This window comes from Phalacrocorax aristotelis, chromosome 9 (assembly GCF_949628215.1).
Source record: "Phalacrocorax aristotelis chromosome 9, bGulAri2.1, whole genome shotgun sequence".
Lineage (NCBI taxonomy): Eukaryota > Metazoa > Chordata > Aves > Suliformes > Phalacrocoracidae > Phalacrocorax > Phalacrocorax aristotelis.
Genome location: NC_134284.1, coordinates 24,135,564 through 24,157,796, shown reverse-complemented (window position 1 = coordinate 24,157,796; position 22,233 = coordinate 24,135,564). Strand labels below are relative to the sequence as shown.

The following is a 22,233-nucleotide window of genomic DNA, read 5'->3' as shown; positions in this document are numbered from 1 at the left end:
TTGCTTCTGGTTTTGTACTGAAGATTTCTGTGAGAAGAACGAACTCTGTAAAACGCGTTGCTACAATTAAAGCCGAGGGAGTGTGTTCTGCCATGACCGTATCATCGATGGGAATGAAAATCACAGGGACACGCAGGGTGCTTAAAGAGAAAAAAAAAAAAAAAAAAGGGGGGGGGGGTGTGGGGGGAATGAGGGGAGGGGCAGCAGTCGCTGGGATGGTTAACTTGTGTCCTGCTTCAGAGAAAGCCCATCCAAAGGGTTAACTGGCGGGGCTGAGGGAGAACAGACACCTGGGACCTAACGCCCAATTGGCAGTCTTTTGTAATATATAATTTGCCTAAAATTGCGCACTGAGCGCAGGCTTTTGTTTTTTAATTGATTTACGGTTTGAGCCACTTTTGCCTCATCCCGTCCTGTCCTGCTCACAGTGCCAGCAAGTACATTACAGTGAGAAATGATAAATTACCGTGCACTTGTGATGCTAATGCATCAAGGGTAAAAAACTGCATGCTACATGGAGCTTCGTGCATTAAGAGTGTCGCAAAGATAGAGCTGTGCAAAAAAATCATTTGTGTCTTCTGAAATAACCGTTTGATCATTTACTTCAATTCGCCTCTGAGACCTAATTGAACCTGAAGATTAAAATTTATGCTATTATGGCTTTCCATTTGTGAATTGGGACAAAGTTCTAAAGAAAGTGTGCGAGCGTGGGCTTAAAATTACCTGTATTTTTCAAACTTTTAATAAGTTAATTGATCAGAAAAGTAACAGGTATTATAGTTTCTTAAAGCCTTTTTTAAATGTGGGTATTGTGCTTGTTAATAACAACTGCAGTAAGTGTTCTCAAATGACACTGCACCACTTTTAGATGGGAGTATATGTAGATGGCATAATGTAGGTACTATCTAGTTGATGTTTGTCACCAAAACTATTTTAATCTGTCTTATTTCAGAGGTATAGTGCATCTTGTATTGAATAAAACCTTTACAGGCATTGAGGAAGAACTGAAAATATTGGATGTATAATTTTTGCCTGTGTTTGTGACATACCTTACCGATAACCCAGAGAGAAGGAAAAAACGTGGAAGTTGGTGAAACCTAATATGTGCTTATTGTCTGATTTCTTTCCCCTACTCTGCGCCACAGGCAGGGTTTTGTTTTACCTTCACATACTCAGTCCACCTTAAATTTTTTATTTTTGTACTATGTCTGTGGGTTCCAGTCTTGAAATATGAAGAAACAGATTTATGGCGGCTGCTGGGCACAACAAATTAAGTTGACAGTGATGTATGAGAGCATAATAGCATGATGATCCCTCTGTAGCGCGGCTGGACGCCTCCTGCTTCATTTGGCTCTTGTTAGGATCTGTTAGGCAGCTAAATAATGAAATTCTGCTGACTGATTTCTGATTTCTCTTTTCTTTCTCTTCTCACCTTTTTCTGAAACTTGCATTTCCCAGACCCATCCTAATGCCAGCAAACTGCCCTTAAAGGATTCTTTCACTTATGACGACTACAGGTTGGTCTGTCTCTTTTCTTTTGTTTTTGCTTTGTTTGGGGTTTTTTTTTGCTTGTTTGTTTTTTGTTTTTGTTTTTAATATAGTGAACTGTGGGATCCTGGAAATGCTTCATTGGTGGGAACGCCCTATTGTTATTTAAAAGTTAAATGTAGGATTTAATACTAATACACTTTCTTAATGAAGACGAGAGTAAAATAAATATGCAGATTTTCATTGTTACAAAGGAACAGTCATTATGAGCGGTTAATTTAGCCAACTGGCACACACAGTCTGAGATTAGTACGGTAATTCATTGTTTCTTAAGAAAATAATTCAGTTGACGTTGCAGGAGGTTTGGGGATTATTTTTTTTTTATTTCTTCTCTTATAAAAGGCTTCACCAGCACAGAGTAGTAAAAACTAATACTTACAGTGGCTGTTGAACAGGAGAGCTGGAGAACTGAAGCTGTACACGTCAAGCAGGAGTGTCACTTGGAGGTGCTATGGGGGGTGACATAATTAAGATAAAAATAAGAATAATTAAGATAACAAGAGCTTTAATTCTGTTAAGTGATTAAAATAGCATGAATAAAAGGCATTCATGAGGTCTCACAGGAGATTTTCTTTTTTTTTTAAGCCTAGTTGTACTTCTGGGTAAGTCTGTGAAAGTGGGATTTCCAGAGCATGTCTCCTTCAGTGGCAGGGTCACAGAGGAACGCTCTAACTTACATGTGAAGTGGTCTAAAGTTTTGCAGATGAAGTACAATTAAAAAGAAACATATTGCTATTATGTTTCAAACAGTGTTTGTATATCAGAATTATCCACAATTTTAACTTGCATTTTTAGAAATTAAGTAGATTTCAATTTTACAACATCTTTCTAAGCAATTTCTAGCCCTTCTGAAAATCTAATTCTGTGTATTAAATTATTCTTTGCCCTCTGGCATTTAATATTTATTTTTATCTGCAATAAAATGAAAATGAAATTTTGGAAAATACTGAAACGTTAAGCTTTTCTGAAGAGTCTTAAGTTTGAATTAGGTAGCTGGCATTTCCTTTGCTTAACCTGATTTAGAAGAGTTTTGAATGCTGTCTGTGTGCTAAGCTATGTTATACTTTCTTCATTCTTTTTACCGAGATATCTGTTTGGGGTATTGGGGCTTTTTTCGCCCCTTTAGTCTGTTAAGCAGAAAACCTAGGAATACTGATCTAAGCCAAAAGCTCGCAAACTGAAGAGAAGCGCTTTCCAAAATATCATGCATGTGTCAAGTGATGACACCGGTTTCCAGTTCATGGCATACATGAGCTTTCTAGGGAGCGAGGCTCTGATGAGTCTGCCAAGCAGTAGCTGTGAACTACTCTGAAGCCTGCAGGAATAGCTGACCCCAGGTTTGGGATGTGTGGCAGGAGGTATGAGTGCAGCGAAGGGTTGGGGAAGCAGAAGGTGGCATGGGGGTGGGTCCTGGTTGAGGTGGTGGAAGGTATGAAGGCTCTGTTGCACAGAGTGCAGAAGAGGGGTGAGATTACAATCCCGATTTGGGAATTGGTCTATATGCATGTCTTGGAAACCTAGAAGCTGCTGCTTCTCCTGCAAGTGGCATTGCCTTCTACTGTTACTGTAGGCAGTGTGATCTTTAAGAAAACCAAGTTTGGAAATTCCCAGCCTAAAGGATTGCTTCAGTTTGGACTACAGCCAGTCGTGTATTGGTGTTTTGAACATTGACCATCTAGTGTTTTTAATTTTTGTAGATGGGCGGTTTCCTCCGTTATGACACGGCAGAACCAGATTCCCACAGAAGACGGTTCCAGGGTTACGTTGGCTCTAATACCTTTATGGGACATGTGCAATCATACTAATGGACTGGTAAGGATTTCTTCAGTGTTGCTGAAAGGCTTTAGGGCTTAAGTATTAAGCCTTTCAACTGCTGTAGAACAGTTTAATTACACTTTTCATTATGCCTCTCAACACAGGTATTCTGTCTTCCCAAGTGACCCTAAAAGACTAATATCTGAAAGAAAGATTTTTTTCCATTTCTTGAATGTCTTGTGATAGCTTTTCAGGGAGAACTCTCTTCACCTAGAGAAAACTTTATAAGTGTTTGCATACTTGCATACAGTCATGTTCCATGTACCTATCATATGCCTTTAAAAGTTTTCATTTACATGATACCTTTTTTTCCAGCCAAGTTTGAATTTTCTTCTGACACAGACTTTTGTTTCCGGCGGGCTGAAAAAGATTCACAATACTGGACTCATTTGTTCTGAGAATAGGAAAGCAAAGAATGATGGAAGTTGCCTCTTGCAGCTACCACTAGGGAAAGTGGTTAGAAATTTGCAACTAAGAAATACTGCCTGCTCTCCTAACCATGCCCAAAGAGCCTTGTTATGGAGACGGCAACAACAAGAACAAAGCCTAGTTCAACAAAAACAGTACATCTGTTACTACATCAAAGAAACAAAATGCAAAAATACTACTTTAGGGCATATTAAACATTTAAAAGGTGACATATGTATCTAGAAAGTCAGACCTGCTGACATTTTGGTTAATGTGAGCTAGTTCAGAAGATGGTCTTGATTTTATTAACAGGCTAATTAAAGTTGAAGTGAGGAAAGGGAAGCCCATAAGAGGAAGGCTTATCAACGTTATGTATCCAGTATCATGTACGCTTTAAAATTCATACCAGTAGAAAGTGTTATTTATTGTAAGCAGTGAATACGACCATACTAATCAAGTAATCTAGTTCTTTTGTAGGAGAGTTGGCCTCAGTGTTAGGACAGCATCATGCGTTAGTATTGTTGGTATAAGGAAAGCCTGGTTTAAATGAACAAATTGTAAGGGAGGTTGTTTTCTGCTTGACGTTTAGCTAATCTAGTGCTACTATGACTGTACCAAATACAACACGGCAGGCTAGGCTAGGCTACAAAGTTGCAAGTGTTGGGGTGGGTTGGTTTGTTTATTTTTCCCTCTTAAGAGGTGATTACATGTTGTTCTTCAACAGCGATTCTTGCCTTTCACTATTTATTATACAATCTCATAACTTCGATTTAGCAATAAAGCTTGTATGAGAGCCTCCCATGTAAAGAAAATAGCCTAAAATTCAGAAATGTATATTTTTGTAATATAAGTCTTAGCTGCAAGTATCAGTACTTCCTGTACCCTTTTCCTGCTGGGCATCTCTTTCAGATGTTTTTGCAGAGACTTGTCTGTATTCATTAGACAGCCCTTAATGAATGCCTTCAAAGTTGGGATTAGAGGAAAGAGGAAGAGAATTAAGGTTCTGGGAGGGAAAACATTAAGCAACCTATATTAAAAGAGCAGCTAGTTATGTTGTTTTAATCATTCAAACTTCTATTTGAATTGGTAAAGTAATTTTTATTTTTATTATGCTCTTTAACAATAGGTTTGATATGGAGCCAGCCTCTGGAGCCAAACCTGCTAGTGCAGTAGTATATCAGGGTTGCAAGCATCTTTTTTTTTTATGCTGAACTGTATCCTAAAGGGCAGAGAGGGAGGGGGGTGTGCTCAAATTAAGTATTTTGTATGTACATACAGACTTTACTCATTTGTTTCATATTTCTACAGAAACTATTTTAGATGATTACAGATTTAGGAAGGATAGACAATTGTAATATTGATAATGGGCTAAGAAAAGCAACTAAACCCATTTCTCTTTTGTGTCCGTCTCCTTCTACTGTTAGAAACAGGGAAAAAACCTGCAAAGATAACTGTAAGCTGTCTGTATTGTAGTTTATATTATTGTAGAGTGAGATGAGGGTAGGTTCTTCTCTAATTATGGCACATCCCTTTAAAATACATGAAGGGAGTTGTTCTTCATTGCAGGAAAGTAAGAAATAAAAGATGGTGTATGTGCCCCTGTGCAGTAGTGCTTAAATACTTCTTGAGTCAATCAGCTACTGTAGAACCCTGTTCTTGCTTTATTCCACAGGGCCCCTTTCCATGAGCTAGATAATAAAATGTTCTTTAGGTTTTAACTGGAGCTAGGTCCATCCAGCTTTTCCTTGCTTCTGACACTGTTAATTAGATCAACCTGCCTCTAAGAACTAAATCAAAATGGTTGTCTTCATGGATTTCTCATTGTTATTCTTTAGTGGGATTGTATTTTGACAGTCAGAGGTTGATTACGAGTTCTGCCAGAGCTTTAAAAAAGCTACATTCTGCCTGTTGGGCTGGGTCCATCCTTAATCACTGACCAAGCAGACTATTGCATGCTTTATACACAACTTGAAATTCATGTATCAGTCTGCTTCAGAAATAAAACTGAAGGGATGCAATTTGTCAGCTATCATGTGGGAAGAGAAGTAAACACCCTGTTAATTCTCTTACATGACTGCTATTAAAAGAAAGAGGAAATAAGAGTCTAGCACTCCATTATGCTTTATAGAAAAGCCTTTCAGAAGCACTGCTGGGTGGTGGTTTTTTTATTCTTTTTTTTAAAAAAAAAAAAGGCAAAAAAACCCCAACAATCCCAGTTGTACTCTAGTGAAGCATGTTTAAACTGACAGAATCCTTCTTTTAACATACTGGAATTTCCTCAGTCCTTGAAAGCCTCCTGTCCCACAGGCATTTCAAGAAACTGGAATAGAGTGTTCACATTCAGAAGTATTTCATTGAATTTACCCACTAAGAAAATTTCCGGACAGGTCAAGTGCTGTCAAGAGTTCCCTTTTTTGAATGGAAGTTGCAGTTTTTCCCAAGATGACTGTATTTGAACTTGGAAGGTACATTTGTCATAGTGAAGGTAAATCCTCTAGCACTTGCAACCTGCAATTCAGGGTTAGATAACCCTCTGAACAAGAGATATTAACTAAAAATTGTTCAGTCCAGCATACTGAATGTGAAGGAATTTCTGTGTTCAAGTACTACAGCTTGTGTTTTGCAGTGGGCCGCATTGCGTGACTCTCGTGTTCTCATCTCATCTAAACATACCACAAACCCATTGATCACCGAAGTGATGGCATCCACACGCAGAGCAGTTCTGCAAGCCTGCGCAGGGCCAGGCTGCCTGCGCTTGTGGCTGCCATTTTGGATTTGCTGCATCGTAGACAAGCTCCCTGTGCTCACTTTGAAAGCACTGTTTTGGCTGACAAATGCACGCTTGATGATGCAAGCAGCGTAAAACTATTAACATGTAAACAATCAGCCAAGCTTTCAAAATAATCCATGGAGTTCTGTCTTTGGATGAACTGCATCCAAGATGGAAATCAGAGTATACCACAACTCACATGTAAGTCAGCTTACAAACAAGTATGTTTTCACTTACAAAGTCTGAGAGAGACTCTTCGGTGGCTTCTAGGTTTTTCCTCAGGCCCAGAGCATATTTTTCCATAAGTTAGCTCTGTCGGTACTGAATTCAGAACACCTACCATAAAAGTTGCTTCCTGATTGTTTAGCAGCTTATGGTCCATCCTGTGGCTGCATCTGTACCTGCATCTTTGGTAATACTATTCAAGAACATGCTGTTTGTCACTTTAAAAAAGTATTAAATTTTTAGAATAGCTTTACGTGATAGCGTGACCACTGTATGGTTTTGTAAGTTTTTTCAGAGAAGTACAGGTTTGTTAAGAGACTTTATCGTCTTCTGTTGCCTGCTACCATAAAAAAATCCTTTTAGTATTTTGAGAGTATTACTTAACTTTAGATAAAGGGATTATTTGGAAGTAAATTATAATTCTCTGAAGATTGTATCCCCTAAAGATCCACAGTTATCTAATCCTTTTTCACTGAGAGATCAAAAATGTGCTGGCAGTTGAAGGATAAAGCACAGCATATAGAGCTGTCAGTGTCTTGCTCCCTTGGGCGTCATGGGAGTGACTGGAAACTCCAGAACTTTATAAGAAGCTGCCAGCTTTAGCACAGGATTGTCTGTGGTCTATGGAGGGTGCTTTCCTCAGCCTTCCGTTCACATCAGGTAAGTTATTTCTTCCATTAGATTTCTTTAATGCAGAGATTTTTAAAAAAGGCATCGCTCAGGAATCATAAAACAATTACTACCACCATGTTATATTGTGCAGAGAAAGAAATGTATGCAATTGCTATTGTTAATATCTATTTCCAATAGGACAATATTTTGTTGATGGTGGGGGAGATAAATATAAAATGCTAAAGGTGCTTTTGTTACTCTTTCCTTGGACAGATCACTACAGGCTACAATTTAGAAGATGACCGGTGTGAATGTGTAGCGCTTCAAGATTTCAAGGCTGGAGAACAGGTGGTGTGAACAATTATCTACATAATTTTTCTCTAATTAAAGTTTTGTGAACACTTGGTAACTCCCTACAAAATTCTAATAACAGAGTGGTGTGGATTAAGCCCTGCTACATTTGAATTTTATTATGCTGAGCTGATTTTGTGTGAAAACACTACCAAACTAAATAAGTGCACATTTTTCAGAATAAAATATTTTCTAACACTTGGTATACCCCAACTTTAAGAGAGTTTTGATTCCTCGCGTTTTAGAGAACTGTTTGAAATACTTAATCACTGGTAAATGTGCATACACAGACACTGTGTTTGGTATTCTGGATCAGATTAATAAAAGGCCATATCCAAAGGACCAAAGATAAATATATTTTAGATTTGGGATGTCACTTAGTCTGCAACAGCAGATTATAGAGTCTTTCTTTAAATTCTTGTTGGTTTATGTATCTTGTTAGTCTTTATTTAACAAGAGGTTAAATGCAGTATAGTTGCCAGTCATTTTACCCATGTTGCCATTCCTTTGCTTAGTGAAAATGAGAAAGGACCTAAAAATATATTCCCTCCCTTTCACACAGGCATGCACACGTATATACCCCCCCCTTCGTCCTGAAACGGACAGTACGAAAGGGCGAGTCTTGCAAAGATGCACGGAACAGTTCAGAATATGGTATTTTGTTCAGAACTGCTAAGGAACAAAAATGAGCATTAAAACTAGTGATGCATTGAAGACAGTGGTTCCAGGAGTGTAGGCAGTTTGCGGTAGGAGGGTTGCTGTGCTGTGTCAGCAGCCAGCCTAAGCCCTCAGTGTACTTGCACTCCGTTTTCCCTCCTGCTTGTGCAACTGTAGTCAGCGTGACCAGAAAAAGACTTTGTCTCTGAAACATCCTGAAACGTTTTGTAACTCAGTCTCTGAGTTATTAACTTTAGTGCATTATTTTGCCAGCCTTACGCATAATAATATTTTCATTTTCATTTTTCTTATGTATTGTTACCTTCTTTCTTTAACAAAGATGTGTCTTAAAAATTTTTTTAAGTATGTCTTTCCAGAGGTATATTTATCCTCATTGCTATGCTGAGGTTTACAGTGATTGTATATTTTTTGTGTTGCACTTAAAATTTGTTATGGTAGTCAAATATTTGCTGTTTTTTCCAATACCGGTATGATGAGTTAAAAGGGGTCCGCAGTTTTTCCAGAAGTGATCCAATTTATAATTTTCCACAGCTGGCAATGGATGTGTCATAGCTGTTCTGGCTGCTCTCTCAATTTCAATTATAGAGGCTTCCTCTATTTCGATTTTATTTTAGTAGTTTCACTTTGTCTGCTATTTATCAGATTTTTTCCAATTTCTGTGCAAACCTTAAATGTTATTGACATCATTAAAGCACTTTAATTATATAATGCTTCAGTCTTTTCATATACTGTGCAGATGTTATTTCTTACAATTTCAGCAGGAAGAGTGGATGATCCTTGCTTTTACTACTAAAAAATGTGAGGCAGCAGAAGTCCATAGAATCTATCAAACACTGGCCTTGAATAAAGCATCTTTCTCATTCCATTCAGTTGGCTTTTTTGTAGAACAGTCTTGGAGTGTAAGAGCATACTGTATAATCTACACAATATGTGACTTTTAGTTTAATATGAGATGTATCACAGTAGTTTTAAAACCTGAGAGGGTTAGCAACCCTCTCCTAACCTAGGCAGGTCACTTGTTCGTTATACAAGTTTGTTACAGTATGCTGTTCACCAGATGTTATATTAAATTATAGTACTTAAGATAAATAGTTCCAATCTAAAATTGACAACAAAGAAAGTAAATGGCATCATTAGTGTTGTTGAGCCCTTAAGAGAGCACTGTGCCTTCCTCTGTCAGCTAGAGGGGAGTGGAAGCTTACAGGTATCCAGAGCTGTAGCCTAAGGTTGACAAGGGAGTTCTGTAACTGTTGAAAATTTTTTTTATGATTGACAATTCTGTTATCAAGCAAAAGGGGAAAATATCCTCTTGATGTGGGAGAAGACAATTGCTGCTCTGACCTCTTGTCCCATGTACTTCATATACGTTCAGCCTAGCCCTGAATTAAACGCTTTTTACAGGTTATATCTAGGAACTTCTTTTTTTAATGTGAATTAAAGTAACCTATTTGCCTTAGATAAAGAGTTCAGGGTATAAAGCAAAAATAAATAAATACAGGATGAACCCAGATCAGATCTCTCTGTATGATCTACTTTGGTATATCCGTGCCTTAAGGCAACATAAAAACAAAAGCAAAGTTGATCCATCAGCAGTGTAGGTTACCCTTTTGGGTGGACATATGGGAGGGAAAATGACCCCAGAAACACTGTTTCTTTTAATGGGCCCTCCTTGTCTCAGATTTTTAAGCCTTTAAAAGGCATGGGATCTTTGAAAGCTTATTTCCATATACCGATATTTTATGATAGTGTGAGAAAACAAAGTATTTTTATTTTAAAGTATAGAATAAGAACCTCTTCTCTCCTTGCAGTCTCTTTTACATGGATATGTTTACATCTAGCTCTAACGTATGTTGCCACACTATATACAGCATTTGAATTGATACCAGAAAACAAAGCATGTTTCTTTATATAACCAAATATACCTTGTACTCAGAATAATAACTCTTTCAGGAAATAACTTTCAAATTATGTCAGTTTTGTGAGCTGATCTTAAGCTTTTTTTCCTGTCCCTTCACTTCTCTTTTCATCCTTCTAGATTTACATTTTTTATGGCACTCGGTCAAACGCTGAATTTGTGATCCACAGTGGTTTTTTCTTTGATAATAATTCACATGACAGAGTGAAAATAAAGCTTGGCGTGAGTAAAAGTGACAGGCTGTATGCTATGAAGGCAGAGGTCTTAGCTCGTGCTGGTATCCCAACGTAAGTAAAACACAATGCCGTGGGGTTTTTAAAACATTTCCAAAGTATATAGTGTCCAGTAGAGCATATATAAAGCTGTTCTGTGATAGTTTCTTAGGTGTAGTATTTCTCCTGTTTGTATAGCAAATTGAAGTTATTGTAATAATATTTACAGAAGTTCTCTGAGCTTATATTATCATCTAATTTGGACCATATATAAGGAAAAAGTCTTTGCTTTAATAACCATTTAAACAAAAACAGAGCAAGGATTAATTTGAAGCAATCTGTGGTTTTTCTTTCTTTCCTATCCCTTGCAGACATACTACGATGCTCAGTATGTGAACCACAGCATTGTCCTTTAGTCTTTTCAGTCCAGAGGGTACTGTTAGGAGCAGCAGACGTGAAACTTTGAATTTTCATGAATTGTTATGAAAGCCGTATAAAAATAATTGTAAGTGTAAAATTGTAGAGGTAATTGTTCGTTTCAGATACAGGTTAGGGAAGCTTTTCCTCATCTTGAACTAGTATTACCTAATTTTTTTGAAGTTGCCTTTGTAACAGTGTGTTTGTTATATACTTTAAGGTCTTTTATGTTGAAATAAGTTCGAAGGTATGACAATAGAACTTGTATTAACTGTTGCTGTTTGATTGCTTCTTTTTTTAGTTCTAGTGTTTTTGCCTTGCACTCCACTGAGCCTCCAATCTCTGCCCAGCTTTTGGCTTTCCTTCGAGTGTTTTGTATGAGTGAAGGTAAGATGTTTTATAAAGATAACCTAATTTACCTTTTTTTTGGAGGGTTTTGTTTGTTTGTTTTTTAACGCAGGAATGTGAGAGACATTTATATAAAACATTAAGCTAAAAGACTGGAAAAGTTGAGGAGTTGAGGTTAAAAAGGGATCTATAAGCCAGTGAGAAACCCAATCTTTGACCATGTTGTCTGAGGGAATATTTCAGTAACAGGCCTTTCTGTAACTCCTAAAGCATGAGGTGATGCAATTTTTTACTTTTTCTAATCTCTGTGAATCAGTGAGCTTTGGAGCTTGATCTTCAGTTCTTAGGTGTAAAAATGGTTCACAGAACAAGATCATGTGAGACCTAAGGGTTTATGTGCTTAAAATCATAGCATATTAGCCATCACTGCTAGAATCATTTAGGTATGGATTTAGAATATTCTGTACTGTAGGAGAAATATGGAAGAGACATTTCAAAGTTCAGTATTTTCAATATTTTGGTAATTCTTAATCTAAAACCAACTTATGTATTTGCAAACTGTAGTGTTTCTCTTAGGGGGTTTTATGGGGAACATATATGTACAATTAATAAATATTCATCTAATTTGTGCATGTGACACTTCTGATGAAATGTCTGTAATAGCTAATAGCTGGTTAGATGCAGTTTTGGAGGTTATAGATGTGCATTTTTCAAGAGAACTCCCTTGCAGTTATGGATGCGGTGGAGATGATGTGGATTTTAATACCAGTAGGAATACTGAAATTGTTAAGTTGTTGTATGTGCACTATTTGCTTTCTTTAATAAAAACAACCTGCCTTATTTAGTGTCCTGCCTTCACTGCATCCTGTCATCCAGCTTTTAGACCTTCTTAAGAAATTAGAATGGAGTAGTTCAGTTGGAAGGGACCTACAGTGGTCATCTAGTCCAACTGCCTGACCACTTCGGGGTCAAAATTTTCATTGAAAATTTTATGATGCCGATGAGGGGGTGAGTTCTGGTTCAGAGGAGAAAATATAGCTAGTATACATTTTAACTGCATTACTCTGATACATGGTTGTGTATAGATTATTCGTGTGTCTTAAATACCGCATAAGAAAACTGTTTATTGAGCAACTACATGCAAGTGGTTTCTGAAGTTTGTGATAGATGCTTTGCAGGAGTGAAATTTGGTAATTAAAAGATTAATGGAATTTGTATAATGTCAAGGAGCTGATTAAATATTTTCTACTCTGTGTGAGGTTTGTTAGATGGATGTCTTTTCTGACCAACTTTTCTGCTACTGAAAAAGATTACCAAAACAATAGGAACAGTAATTCCATTGCTATTTGCACACTCTGGCCTGTTCCTTTTATTATCAAAAAGTTCGCTGAACTCTTTAAAGAATTACTCCCTTTTATTTATAAAGTATTATACAAAACATTCTGTCTCACTGTCACAGACTTAGCTGTGTATGAGAGGCTATGATATATAAAGTATCTTCATTTCAGAGTGGAACAGAAGGTCCATCTTCTGCTAACCTCAAGACTTCCAGTTGCCTCTTTGAGGACAATCCTAGAAATAACCAGCATATCTGATATTTCTTATTTGGGGAGAGGTTTTGGTTTTTTTTGTTCGCTGCTCAAAGCTGTACTATTGAAAATAAATCTTTCTGCAGTTTGTCAACTGACAAAGTGAATGATGAGATTGTTTTTAACAGATTGTTTTTATACTTACTGCAGAAGAGCTGAAGGAACACTTGATAGGCGAGCATGCCATTGACAAAATCTTCACTCTGGGGAACTCTGAGTTTCCCGTTAGCTGGGACAATGAAGTTAAACTTTGGACATTCCTAGAAGCCAGAGCATCCCTTCTTTTGAAAACCTATAAAACAACTGTGGAGGTAAAATTATCATTATATGTAAATTAGATGTCTGAAGTGTTTTGTGTTATGATTGTAGGAAAAGATATATTGTCCCCCATCTTGTCTTTACAAACTTGAATCTGAATGTTAGTACATAATTCATTCTGTACTTTTTAAAGTGTAGAAACAGATTTGCATTATCTGAGGAAAATCAAATAAGATTGCAAAAAAAGAAAATTTTGTTAATGTAATATTGTTTATATATTTTTCTCTGATTCTCAAATAGAGGCTACCTGCTTTTTCTCTGCAAGTAAAATGGGAAATCAGTTTCAACCTGTCTGTTAGTTACATTCTCCAGGCTGCAAAGAAATGTGCTATTATGGCCATTGTATAAGTGACCCTACATGTTGCATGTATTTGCGAAGTCTCCTGATTTCCCTTGTTATGCAGGCTGATCTATGTGGAGAAATTTTTGGCTTCTTTGTGAATTCTTGATGGATTTCACTGGGGCTCCATGCAGACCCCCTCATTTTTATATGTCCGTTTGGCTCAGCCTGAAGAACCCAGTGTCACTTATTGTTAACACACAGAGAGAAAAGTAGAGGGATTTTTATTTTGTGCGTTGATTGTTACTAACAAACTTGCTTTTCTAACAGGATGATAAGTCCTTCTTGGAGACCCATGACCTTACTTCACATGCGATAATGGCTATCAAATTGCGCTTGGGTGAAAAAGAGATCTTGGAGAAAGCAGTGAAGAGTGCAGCTGCTAGCCGAGAGTATTATACCAAACAAATGGCAGATGGAACTCCGCTTCCTAAATATGAAGAGAGCAATATTGCCTTGTTGGAGAACACTGTGGCAGACTCTAGACTCCCTATTGTCTTGAGAAACCTAGAAGATGTGGAAGAGCAAGGGGACTTAAAGATTGATGAAGCTATTGATGCTGAAGTCACAGAGAATGGGTTTGTAAATGGTGAAAACTCTCTATTTAATGGGACCAAATCAGAAAGTGGAAATCTAAATAAAGAGAAAAGCAACAGAGGGACTGAAGATGCCAAAGAATCTTCTTCAGAAAGTACTGATGAGGTTAAAGAATAGTCCTAAAATTTTACTTTCTTGTGAAATTAAATTAGCTGAAGTTTATGAACAGTGCATTTATGTTGGTGTGTTTCTTTGTTAACATTTCTCTTTCTGCAGAGAAAAATGTTTTTGCTGCTTATATAAAAATGAATTTTTAAGTTATTTAAAAGATTTAGCATCCCTTTTCAATTAAGATTGCCATCTTGCTTTCAGGCAAAAACTGGGGAAAGAGGTGCCTTTGGAAGATTTTGCAGCCCTTTGTTGAACCAAATGTATTTTCTTCCTGGGGAAGAATTAAGCTCTTCTATCTGCTGTGCTTTTGTTGTTCTGTCACTCTGACTACCGAAATTAAAAGCTTGCTCTGCCTCCTGCCAAGAAAAGCAGAAGGCAGGACTGACTCGGTATTCAGCATGAAGGTGGGAGAGCAGTACAGCAGAAAACTGGATAAGAGGATCAGAAACTTGGGAGACTGGAGGAAAACCTGTTTAAAATCAGGTATGCCAGTCCAGAAAAAGGTAAGGTGGCAACCTTATGTTTGGTAGTTTTAAATATTGATGAGAATCCAAATTGTATACACTTAAAGTGATCTCTGAAGATTTTGGTTTACTTTGTCTTTTGTTTACTGTATAAAACTATTTCATCTTTCTTCTTCAGTCAGAGTTAGGCTGCTACAATACAACATTCACCGACTTTTAAAGGCTGACTTCTTTTTATTTCCAGGTGGTACCTTTTATTTACAAGGTTGGCAGTGCTACTGGAGGGTTTGAAAGCAGATAGGCCAAGCCACAGCTTTAAACTGTACTGTTCAAAGTGAGGTTGCTTCCCAGCTTCTTCAGGTTTTCACAACTAGCTAGAGATTTTCAAAGCTACACTTTTGACTAAACCATTATTAAAAAGAAAATATGATTAATATTCCTGTCTGCTACTCCTTTTTTTCTGTGTTGTTGGATGTAACATTGAATGTGACATGCTTACCTGATCTTACTCAGCTTCGTCTTTTGGTTAAGATCTTAATTGATGCTGTTTTCTTGAAGACAACGGCAGGCAGGCTAACGTATTTTTGGCACAAGTCCAGACCACAGCCAAGTCTGCAGTACGCTTTGGTATTTAGTTTGTGTCTCCCTCTGATGCACATTTCTTGGGATACCTCCACAAGTTAAGCCAGGTCTATTGTCTCCAGCAGTTTTGGTCACCCTCGTACTATATGTTTTACCTTCTAGGTGGAAACAATACAATCCTAGCACAGTGCAATATCAGAATAAGGATAATTCCAGTGCTTGACTTTGAAATTACCTGGGTATTGGGAGGAGGGTGGAATATTTTTATTTTATGGGTGAATGGAGAAGAGTATAAAGTGATCTAATTCTGTCCTCAATATTAAGGACTTTGTCTTTTACTTTTGTATCCTTAAGTTCAAGGTAATGGATAGAAGGGACAAGCTTGGACAATTGTTTAAAGCTCCATAGATGTTGCAACCTGCACATCCAAGATCAGCTGAAGTAAAATGTCTTTTAGCATATTCATAGTTTTATTAGATTTTGCTTCTTTTATACTGCAACCTGGAAAACGTGTTTTTGCATATATCTTTGGTGCAATACACACGATAAGTAGTGACTTTCTTTCAGGTTGTCATAGCAGTTTTGGTGTTCAGCTAGTATCAGTGCGGGGAAAATAGAAAAAAATAGTTTTTTAAGAAATATTTCACTAGGGATGGCACATTGCCATTGCACCTTGGATATTGCTTCACCACTAACAAGATGCTGGACCAGTATTTTTGTAACTATATGTCGCCTTTGGTAGAATGTTATGAATTGTTGTCTTGACGGTTTAAATGTCATACAAAATACATTACATTTCGGTTTTTATTAGGACGAATATTCCATTTCTGTTTCTGCCACTTTCATTGCACAACATTGTACTAGATACTATGATGCAATTCTGAAACTAGCCTTCCCTGAAAATTATAACTGTAACCCAGAATTTAAATGCTTTGATTCAATCTGAGACACTGTATTTTGTTCCAGTATTTGCTGATATCTATGGCTTAGCAAAGCCTGTGGTCACCACAGGACAGAATGTGTGGGTTTTCTTGAATAAAATATAGTTCTACCATGTCTTCCCTAGTGAGTGTATTATGCAAACAAAACCTCTACCTGCTACCGACTGCTGTATCTTTTGGGGTCTCTGGGGAGAGGAGTAACTGTCCAGGTGTATAGATAGAGATTAAAGGAGAAAGAGCTGGGGGGAAAAAAAAGAGGGACCCTAGTAAATAGAAAGGAAAAGTGGTCTGTTAAGTGCCCAGTCAAATTCTTACTCCTCATTTGTTAGTGTTGTTTAGAAAAACACATTGCACACAATTAAATAGTGAGTGATCTAATTTTGTAATTTGTGTTTTTCCTCTATGCGTGTAATGGTTTCTCAGAAGCACTAATCTAAAACTTAAGCTTTTGAAAACTGAGGTGGAAACAAAAAAAATTGGCACTGATGAGCCCTTATTACCATCTGTCATGAAAACAGACCTTTCAAAGCATTTTAAAGTTAACTTTCTTCATAATGTTTGGTTATGAGGCTGTTCACACTAATCCCAGGCTAAATGCCAAATCTTGCTTCTGTTTAGCTATCTGAAGTATTCCTGTAAGGAAGACATCACTTGGATTTCTCGGACTATTCTCCAAAAACAAAAGGCCCTTCTGAATTTTGCGTGAACCCACCTACTGATGGATCATTTCCCTAACAACCTATAACTTCCTTGGCTCCATACTGCAAGCTGATGTCCGTATAGCCCTGCTGTTAAAGTCAAACATACAAAATTGAGCAGCAACCTCCACTCTGAAAAAATGCTTGTCAAGTGTATAAACTCAGCCTTAGCTTAAGTGCTGCCATGAGTACACGAGAGCTGAGAGCCTTCTGGCTGTGGAGGTAAGGTGGTTTAGGATCTTGGCTAAAATAAGTATTCCTTCCTTTGGACATTGTTACAAGGAGGTAAGTACAGAAAATCTGTGCAGCTCAACAGTAGCTGCGTTCTTGAGGCTAATTTGCCTTTTAAGAGGAATGATCATCATGGAGTCACGAAGCTTGCATGTTTCAAAGGTGTGCTGGAAGGCTGAGGTTACACAAACTGCTCTTCTCTAGTTCACATGTTTAGAAACCATTTAATACCTGTGGCTGCCGCTTCGAACACCCTTATTTTATGGAAAGGCATGTGACATAATTATGAAGCATAATTTGAAGCATTTCAGTCTGACACAAGAAAGATGCTCCCCAAATCAGCTGCTCTTTTTCTGATTTTATGGACTGAAAGTCAGTCCTTGCTATTTCTCATACTCTGTGCCAAACAGGAGTGTTCAGAAAAAACATTGCTCTACCAAATTTATCTGATGAAACAACACCCATTGCTTTTTCTCTGGAATACTTTTACCTGATCCTCACTGGAGCCAGATATGACCACGTGATTGTCACATAATTACCATCTATATTTAATGGTTTCTAACATGCTTCCTTCTTTGAGTGCGTCGCTTGCTGTACAAAGTACAGCACGTAAATTGGTGACTCACGGATAGAAAAGCTTCCTTGGCATTTCTCAGTTTCTACATCTATTTCCTAATGGACGCCACAAGTTTGGAAACCATGTGGAGGATTTTTTCAGTTAAAATAAATAAATGTCAATCCACACTTGAGAAAAAAAAAGCCACAAATGGTCCTGGATTCTTCTGGGTTTTGTGTCTCCTTAGGTTCACTGGTGGATTCAGTGTATTTCAAAACTGAATGACTGACTGCTATAGAATTAGTGTAAATGACAAACTTGAGCTTTAGTAATACAAATGAAATCTCTCTCATAACTTCAGTGAAACACAAACTGTAATTTTGCCAAATGTCAAAGTGCCTATCCTATGTTACAGAGCAGAAACCAAAACACCCTTTTTTCCCCCCTTTTTTGTAACCTTTTGCTGAATATGGAGTGCTCTAGTACTTCTACTCCTGGATTTATCAGTAGAAGGCTTTGAAATATGCTTGAATAAGCTGTTTTGTGTATGGGTGTATGTTGGGTGATACAGGGTACTCATGCACTTCTAACAAAATGTGATTTTGCCTTGTATGCTGTCTTCAGTCATTAACAAGTAACTTTTCTACAAGTGTATGTAGACATTGAACTTCACTCTCAAATTAAATAATTCTTCTCTTTTACATCGGTAGCAGCACGAACTGGACCGGGCGGTTTACAAAAGCAAGTTGGTCGTCAGTGTTTGCATTGCCCAGAAAGTGTTGCACAATCAGTACTGGAAAGATTAGAAACTAAAAAGCATTTGACTTCTGCCTTTGTCTCTCATGCTAGGAAGCCTTAACAGCTGGAGCTGGTGCCATTTTTCATCATGAAAGATTAAGCTAGGTAGGGGAGGAAAGCAAGGAGATGTCCTTAAGTAGAAGATAAGAGCTGGACAACTGAACACTAGCTAGCTTGTCTCAGAGGCGGTGGTTGCTGTCCTGAAGAATCAGAAGTTTAGGTATTATTTCAGTGAGTGTTTGAAAAAAATAGTATCTCCAATTAGTACTGTAATTACTGTGGATTTTAAAGCAAGCCATACATTTCACAATTAGACATGGGCTTCATTTTCCCTGGGAATGGGAAAACGTATGAACAAACTGTTATAAAGTATTAAACTGGCAGTGAAGGATAGATATGAGTGGCCGCTTGCCTTGCTGTCAGTGCTGAGGGCGACCTGAGTCAAGTCTGGGTTGGAGTCACTGCTGTCCATTAACTTGCTCATCTGCCGTTGTGGGAGAAGTACTCAACGCTGGGGGGGTGAGGGAAGGCCCTGTGAATCCAGCATGGAAGGACTGGACAAAGCCACAGAGAGTGATTTGAAAATAGAAGATACTGTTGTGTTCAGGACACTCACCTGATACATAATGTGTCTAGACTTGGGGACCTTTGTCCAAATAATATTTTTCTGTATAGGACTATTTTATTATATAAAGTTGATCAAGCACAGAAGAGGCTTTTGAACCCCAGTCTTCCATCTTCCAGGTGATTCCTTTTGTTGGCTGTGCCCTGAACTCCTTTTATTTCTTGTTTTCTGATTTTTATTCTTTAAAGTTTTTTTTTAACTTTACAATTATGAGAAACTAGACAATCGTTTTCCAAATAAATCCAGTGCAGACATGGCAAAACAGGTAATGCTGACCGTGACAACTTGTGCCTTTGAGCAGCTCGACATTAACTGGAATGAAACAGACCTGTAGCCCTTTGAGGCTTGACTTCTTCAGAAAGGTGTTTAAAATCTGCATTGAGGATAAGGAATAAAAATCTTGTGTGTGTGAGGAATGTTGATTTCCCAGGTGAATTACCATTACTTACGCGCAGATTCAGATACCAGCAGAATTAGATAATGGAACTTAAACACTTAGGATTTTATTTAATATTAAGTCCTTGAAAACTGGGCCAACTTGACGGCCCTGAACACACAAGTCATTTGTCCTACAAACAGAATCAACAGGGGCAAAAAAAAAGTTTCCCTGTAGCATCCCACTGCTCTTCCTCTGCGTGGCAAGACCAACAGCAGCCGAACTCCAGCGTGGTGCCTCGTCCCACTTACAGATGTTACTGGCCAGGCAACCTCTTGCTTTGTGTTAGACTGAGGCCACCTACCCTAGGTGCACTTGCTACCCAGAGGAGAAATACTGGCTGTCCTCCTGGCCAATTCATCCGTGTTTGACATGGGTAGCGTGGAAGTCACGAGGTTTCGCAGTTGTGCTGCTGACTTGGTTCCGTGCAAATGCCGTTTGATTTAAATATTCTGCAGTTTGTTGTCATATTTCCAAAAGTTGTCTGTTCCTCCTCTGTAAGGCTGAAATTTGGGAACTGTGTGGGTGTCCCACATCCAGCAATTGCTTTACGGTGTGGGTTAAGGCAAAATCATTTCCCTTTGCTTTATTCTAAGCTGGTTCACCACTTTCTGTGCTGTTAGCAACTCAGCCAAGGCTCCTAATTTCAGTGCTAATAAGTGGGGTTGTATACAGATTTGTGGTGCAAAGGTATGAAATATTAAAACTGAATCTCCATACTGAAGCAGGCGTGCACCAACAGCCTCCTATGAACTGCAAAGGAATTTTTAGATTAACTTGAATATCTGTAAGAAAGCCTCACTGCCTTGCAGCAATTAATTCAAGTGATTGGATGCTAGGAATGGTTTATTATAATTGCATACAGGTAGTAATTTATTAGGGTGGCTGTTTCTTTTGGCATATGTCAAGAAGGTCAGAGTTTAGACTTTTTTGGACATTAACCTAGTCTTCTGAAACTCTGAAGTTCCACTTTTTGGTCATTAATTTCATACATGCTGAGATTGTGACAATTAACCCACTTAATAAAGGTCAAGTTTCAATTTTTTCCAATTTCTGGAACACTTAACTTTATTCCTTCTTGAAAATGGGCAGATACAGAATGATAAATAGTTATTAAATGAGAACGAAGATGTAGTTCTGCTGTCAAGACACTATTGAATGGTTAGTAACAAAAGGAGCAGAACTGCTATGGATCTGAAGTAAAAGCATAAAACAGACTACAGGAAAAGTATAGATCACAATAAGCTGTTTAAAACAATTTCCACCAACATCCCTGTTAACTTCTCTACCTTAGCTCCTAATTATGCAAATCCATAATTTGTCCCTTTAATTTTTTTCATGTATACATGTGATTTTTCCCACAGCCCTAAAGCAGCATCTAACCACAGCTGAAAGGCGTAACCAAGCAAAGTGAATAAGGAAATGGTGGTGGTGTTTTCAGATGACCAAAACCTTGTTCTACTGCATTTTAATAATACCTGGATTTCAGTAAGCCACACGATTAGATAAAAATAAGCCTTTGATTCTGTGTAGTGGCATCAATTCCTGAAGGATGCATTGGTATGTTGGATCTCCTAAACTACCACTCAAAAATTAGAACTGAAGTATGTTGCCATTTTTGAAACCTCTGAAAAGTATCCATCAAAAGCATATTTATTAATTTTAAATTGCATCATCCATTGAAGAAGTGTTTGCAGGTGAATCAGAAGTAGTCATTTCCTATGTTAATAAAATCATTGCACCTTTAGTATTGTGTCAGCACTGAGTGATTTTCGGAAACCTATTTTTCACATACATTTTTGCATAGTTTTTAGGCATCAGCTAAGATTGTGAGTCCTTCTGGGGTATTACTGCAGCAGTTTTATAGGTTGATGCTGAACACTTTAATGCAGGAATGACACACAAATCTTTCCAAGAATAAGAAGCTGTGTATTGAAAATAATAGTTTCCTGTATAATTTTTTCATGAAGTAGTACAAGTACTATTACCCAAACTTTAGAAATGGAGATACAGTCACAAATTCTCAGTCCTGCTTTGTGGAAGTTGCAGCTCTGGGCTTCTGAACAGGCTCACTTCAGGTACGGGGGTATGAAGTACCAGCCACTATTAACATGTGCACCAATGTAATTGCACAACATTCATATTCTAATGAAGACTCAAGATTAGATGACATAATTTCCCCCCCCGGAAAAAAAGAGTGGCTTTTGAGTTTAAAATACTGCAGCACAGTTTGGCACTGATGTGGCTCATTTTTCATGGGAGGGGTTTAGCTGTCACTTTAAAAACTCTTGCATTGTCCCCAGGGGTTTTTACACGCACAGAAGCACTTGAGATACTCTTTGCCCCTTCTCCCTTTGAGAGGAGTTATAAGCCTGTACTAATGCTGTCTAAATGCTCACTAGTTAGTCGCAATACTTGTGGGACAGATGATTTATAGCCACTTGATTCAAAAGATTTTCAGCTAAAGCTAAGTAATAATTTCAAATGATCAAATATCACCTGCCATGAGAAGCAAATACACAGCACAATGATAGTTATCAAGCTTACTCTCAGCAAAGTATATTAATCTTTTTTTCAAATTTTACTTTTGGGAGTAGTAATATTCTCCGACAGAACAGTTCAGTCATGTTAAGCTGAGGTTCAAGAAG

At 37.8% G+C, this 22,233-nt stretch overlaps 1 protein-coding gene across 2 annotated transcripts in view; it reads left to right on the top strand.

Moving 5' to 3' along the window:
• Nucleotides 1–15,154, top strand: part of SETD3 (SET domain containing 3, actin N3(tau)-histidine methyltransferase) — a 63,009-nt gene extending 47,855 nt beyond the window's left edge. For both annotated transcript variants that reach the window (XM_075103877.1, XM_075103878.1), the window contains 7 exons: nucleotides 1,459–1,517; nucleotides 3,246–3,360; nucleotides 7,652–7,726; nucleotides 10,443–10,609; nucleotides 11,253–11,338; nucleotides 13,039–13,199; nucleotides 13,817–15,154. In XM_075103877.1, coding sequence (XP_074959978.1) covers nucleotides 1,459–1,517; nucleotides 3,246–3,360; nucleotides 7,652–7,726; nucleotides 10,443–10,609; nucleotides 11,253–11,338; nucleotides 13,039–13,199; nucleotides 13,817–14,260 — 1,107 coding nt within the window. In that variant the 3' untranslated portion in view covers nucleotides 14,261–15,154. The remainder of the gene's footprint in view (nucleotides 1–1,458; nucleotides 1,518–3,245; nucleotides 3,361–7,651; nucleotides 7,727–10,442; nucleotides 10,610–11,252; nucleotides 11,339–13,038; nucleotides 13,200–13,816) is intronic.
• Nucleotides 15,155–22,233: the final 7,079 nt, after the last annotated feature.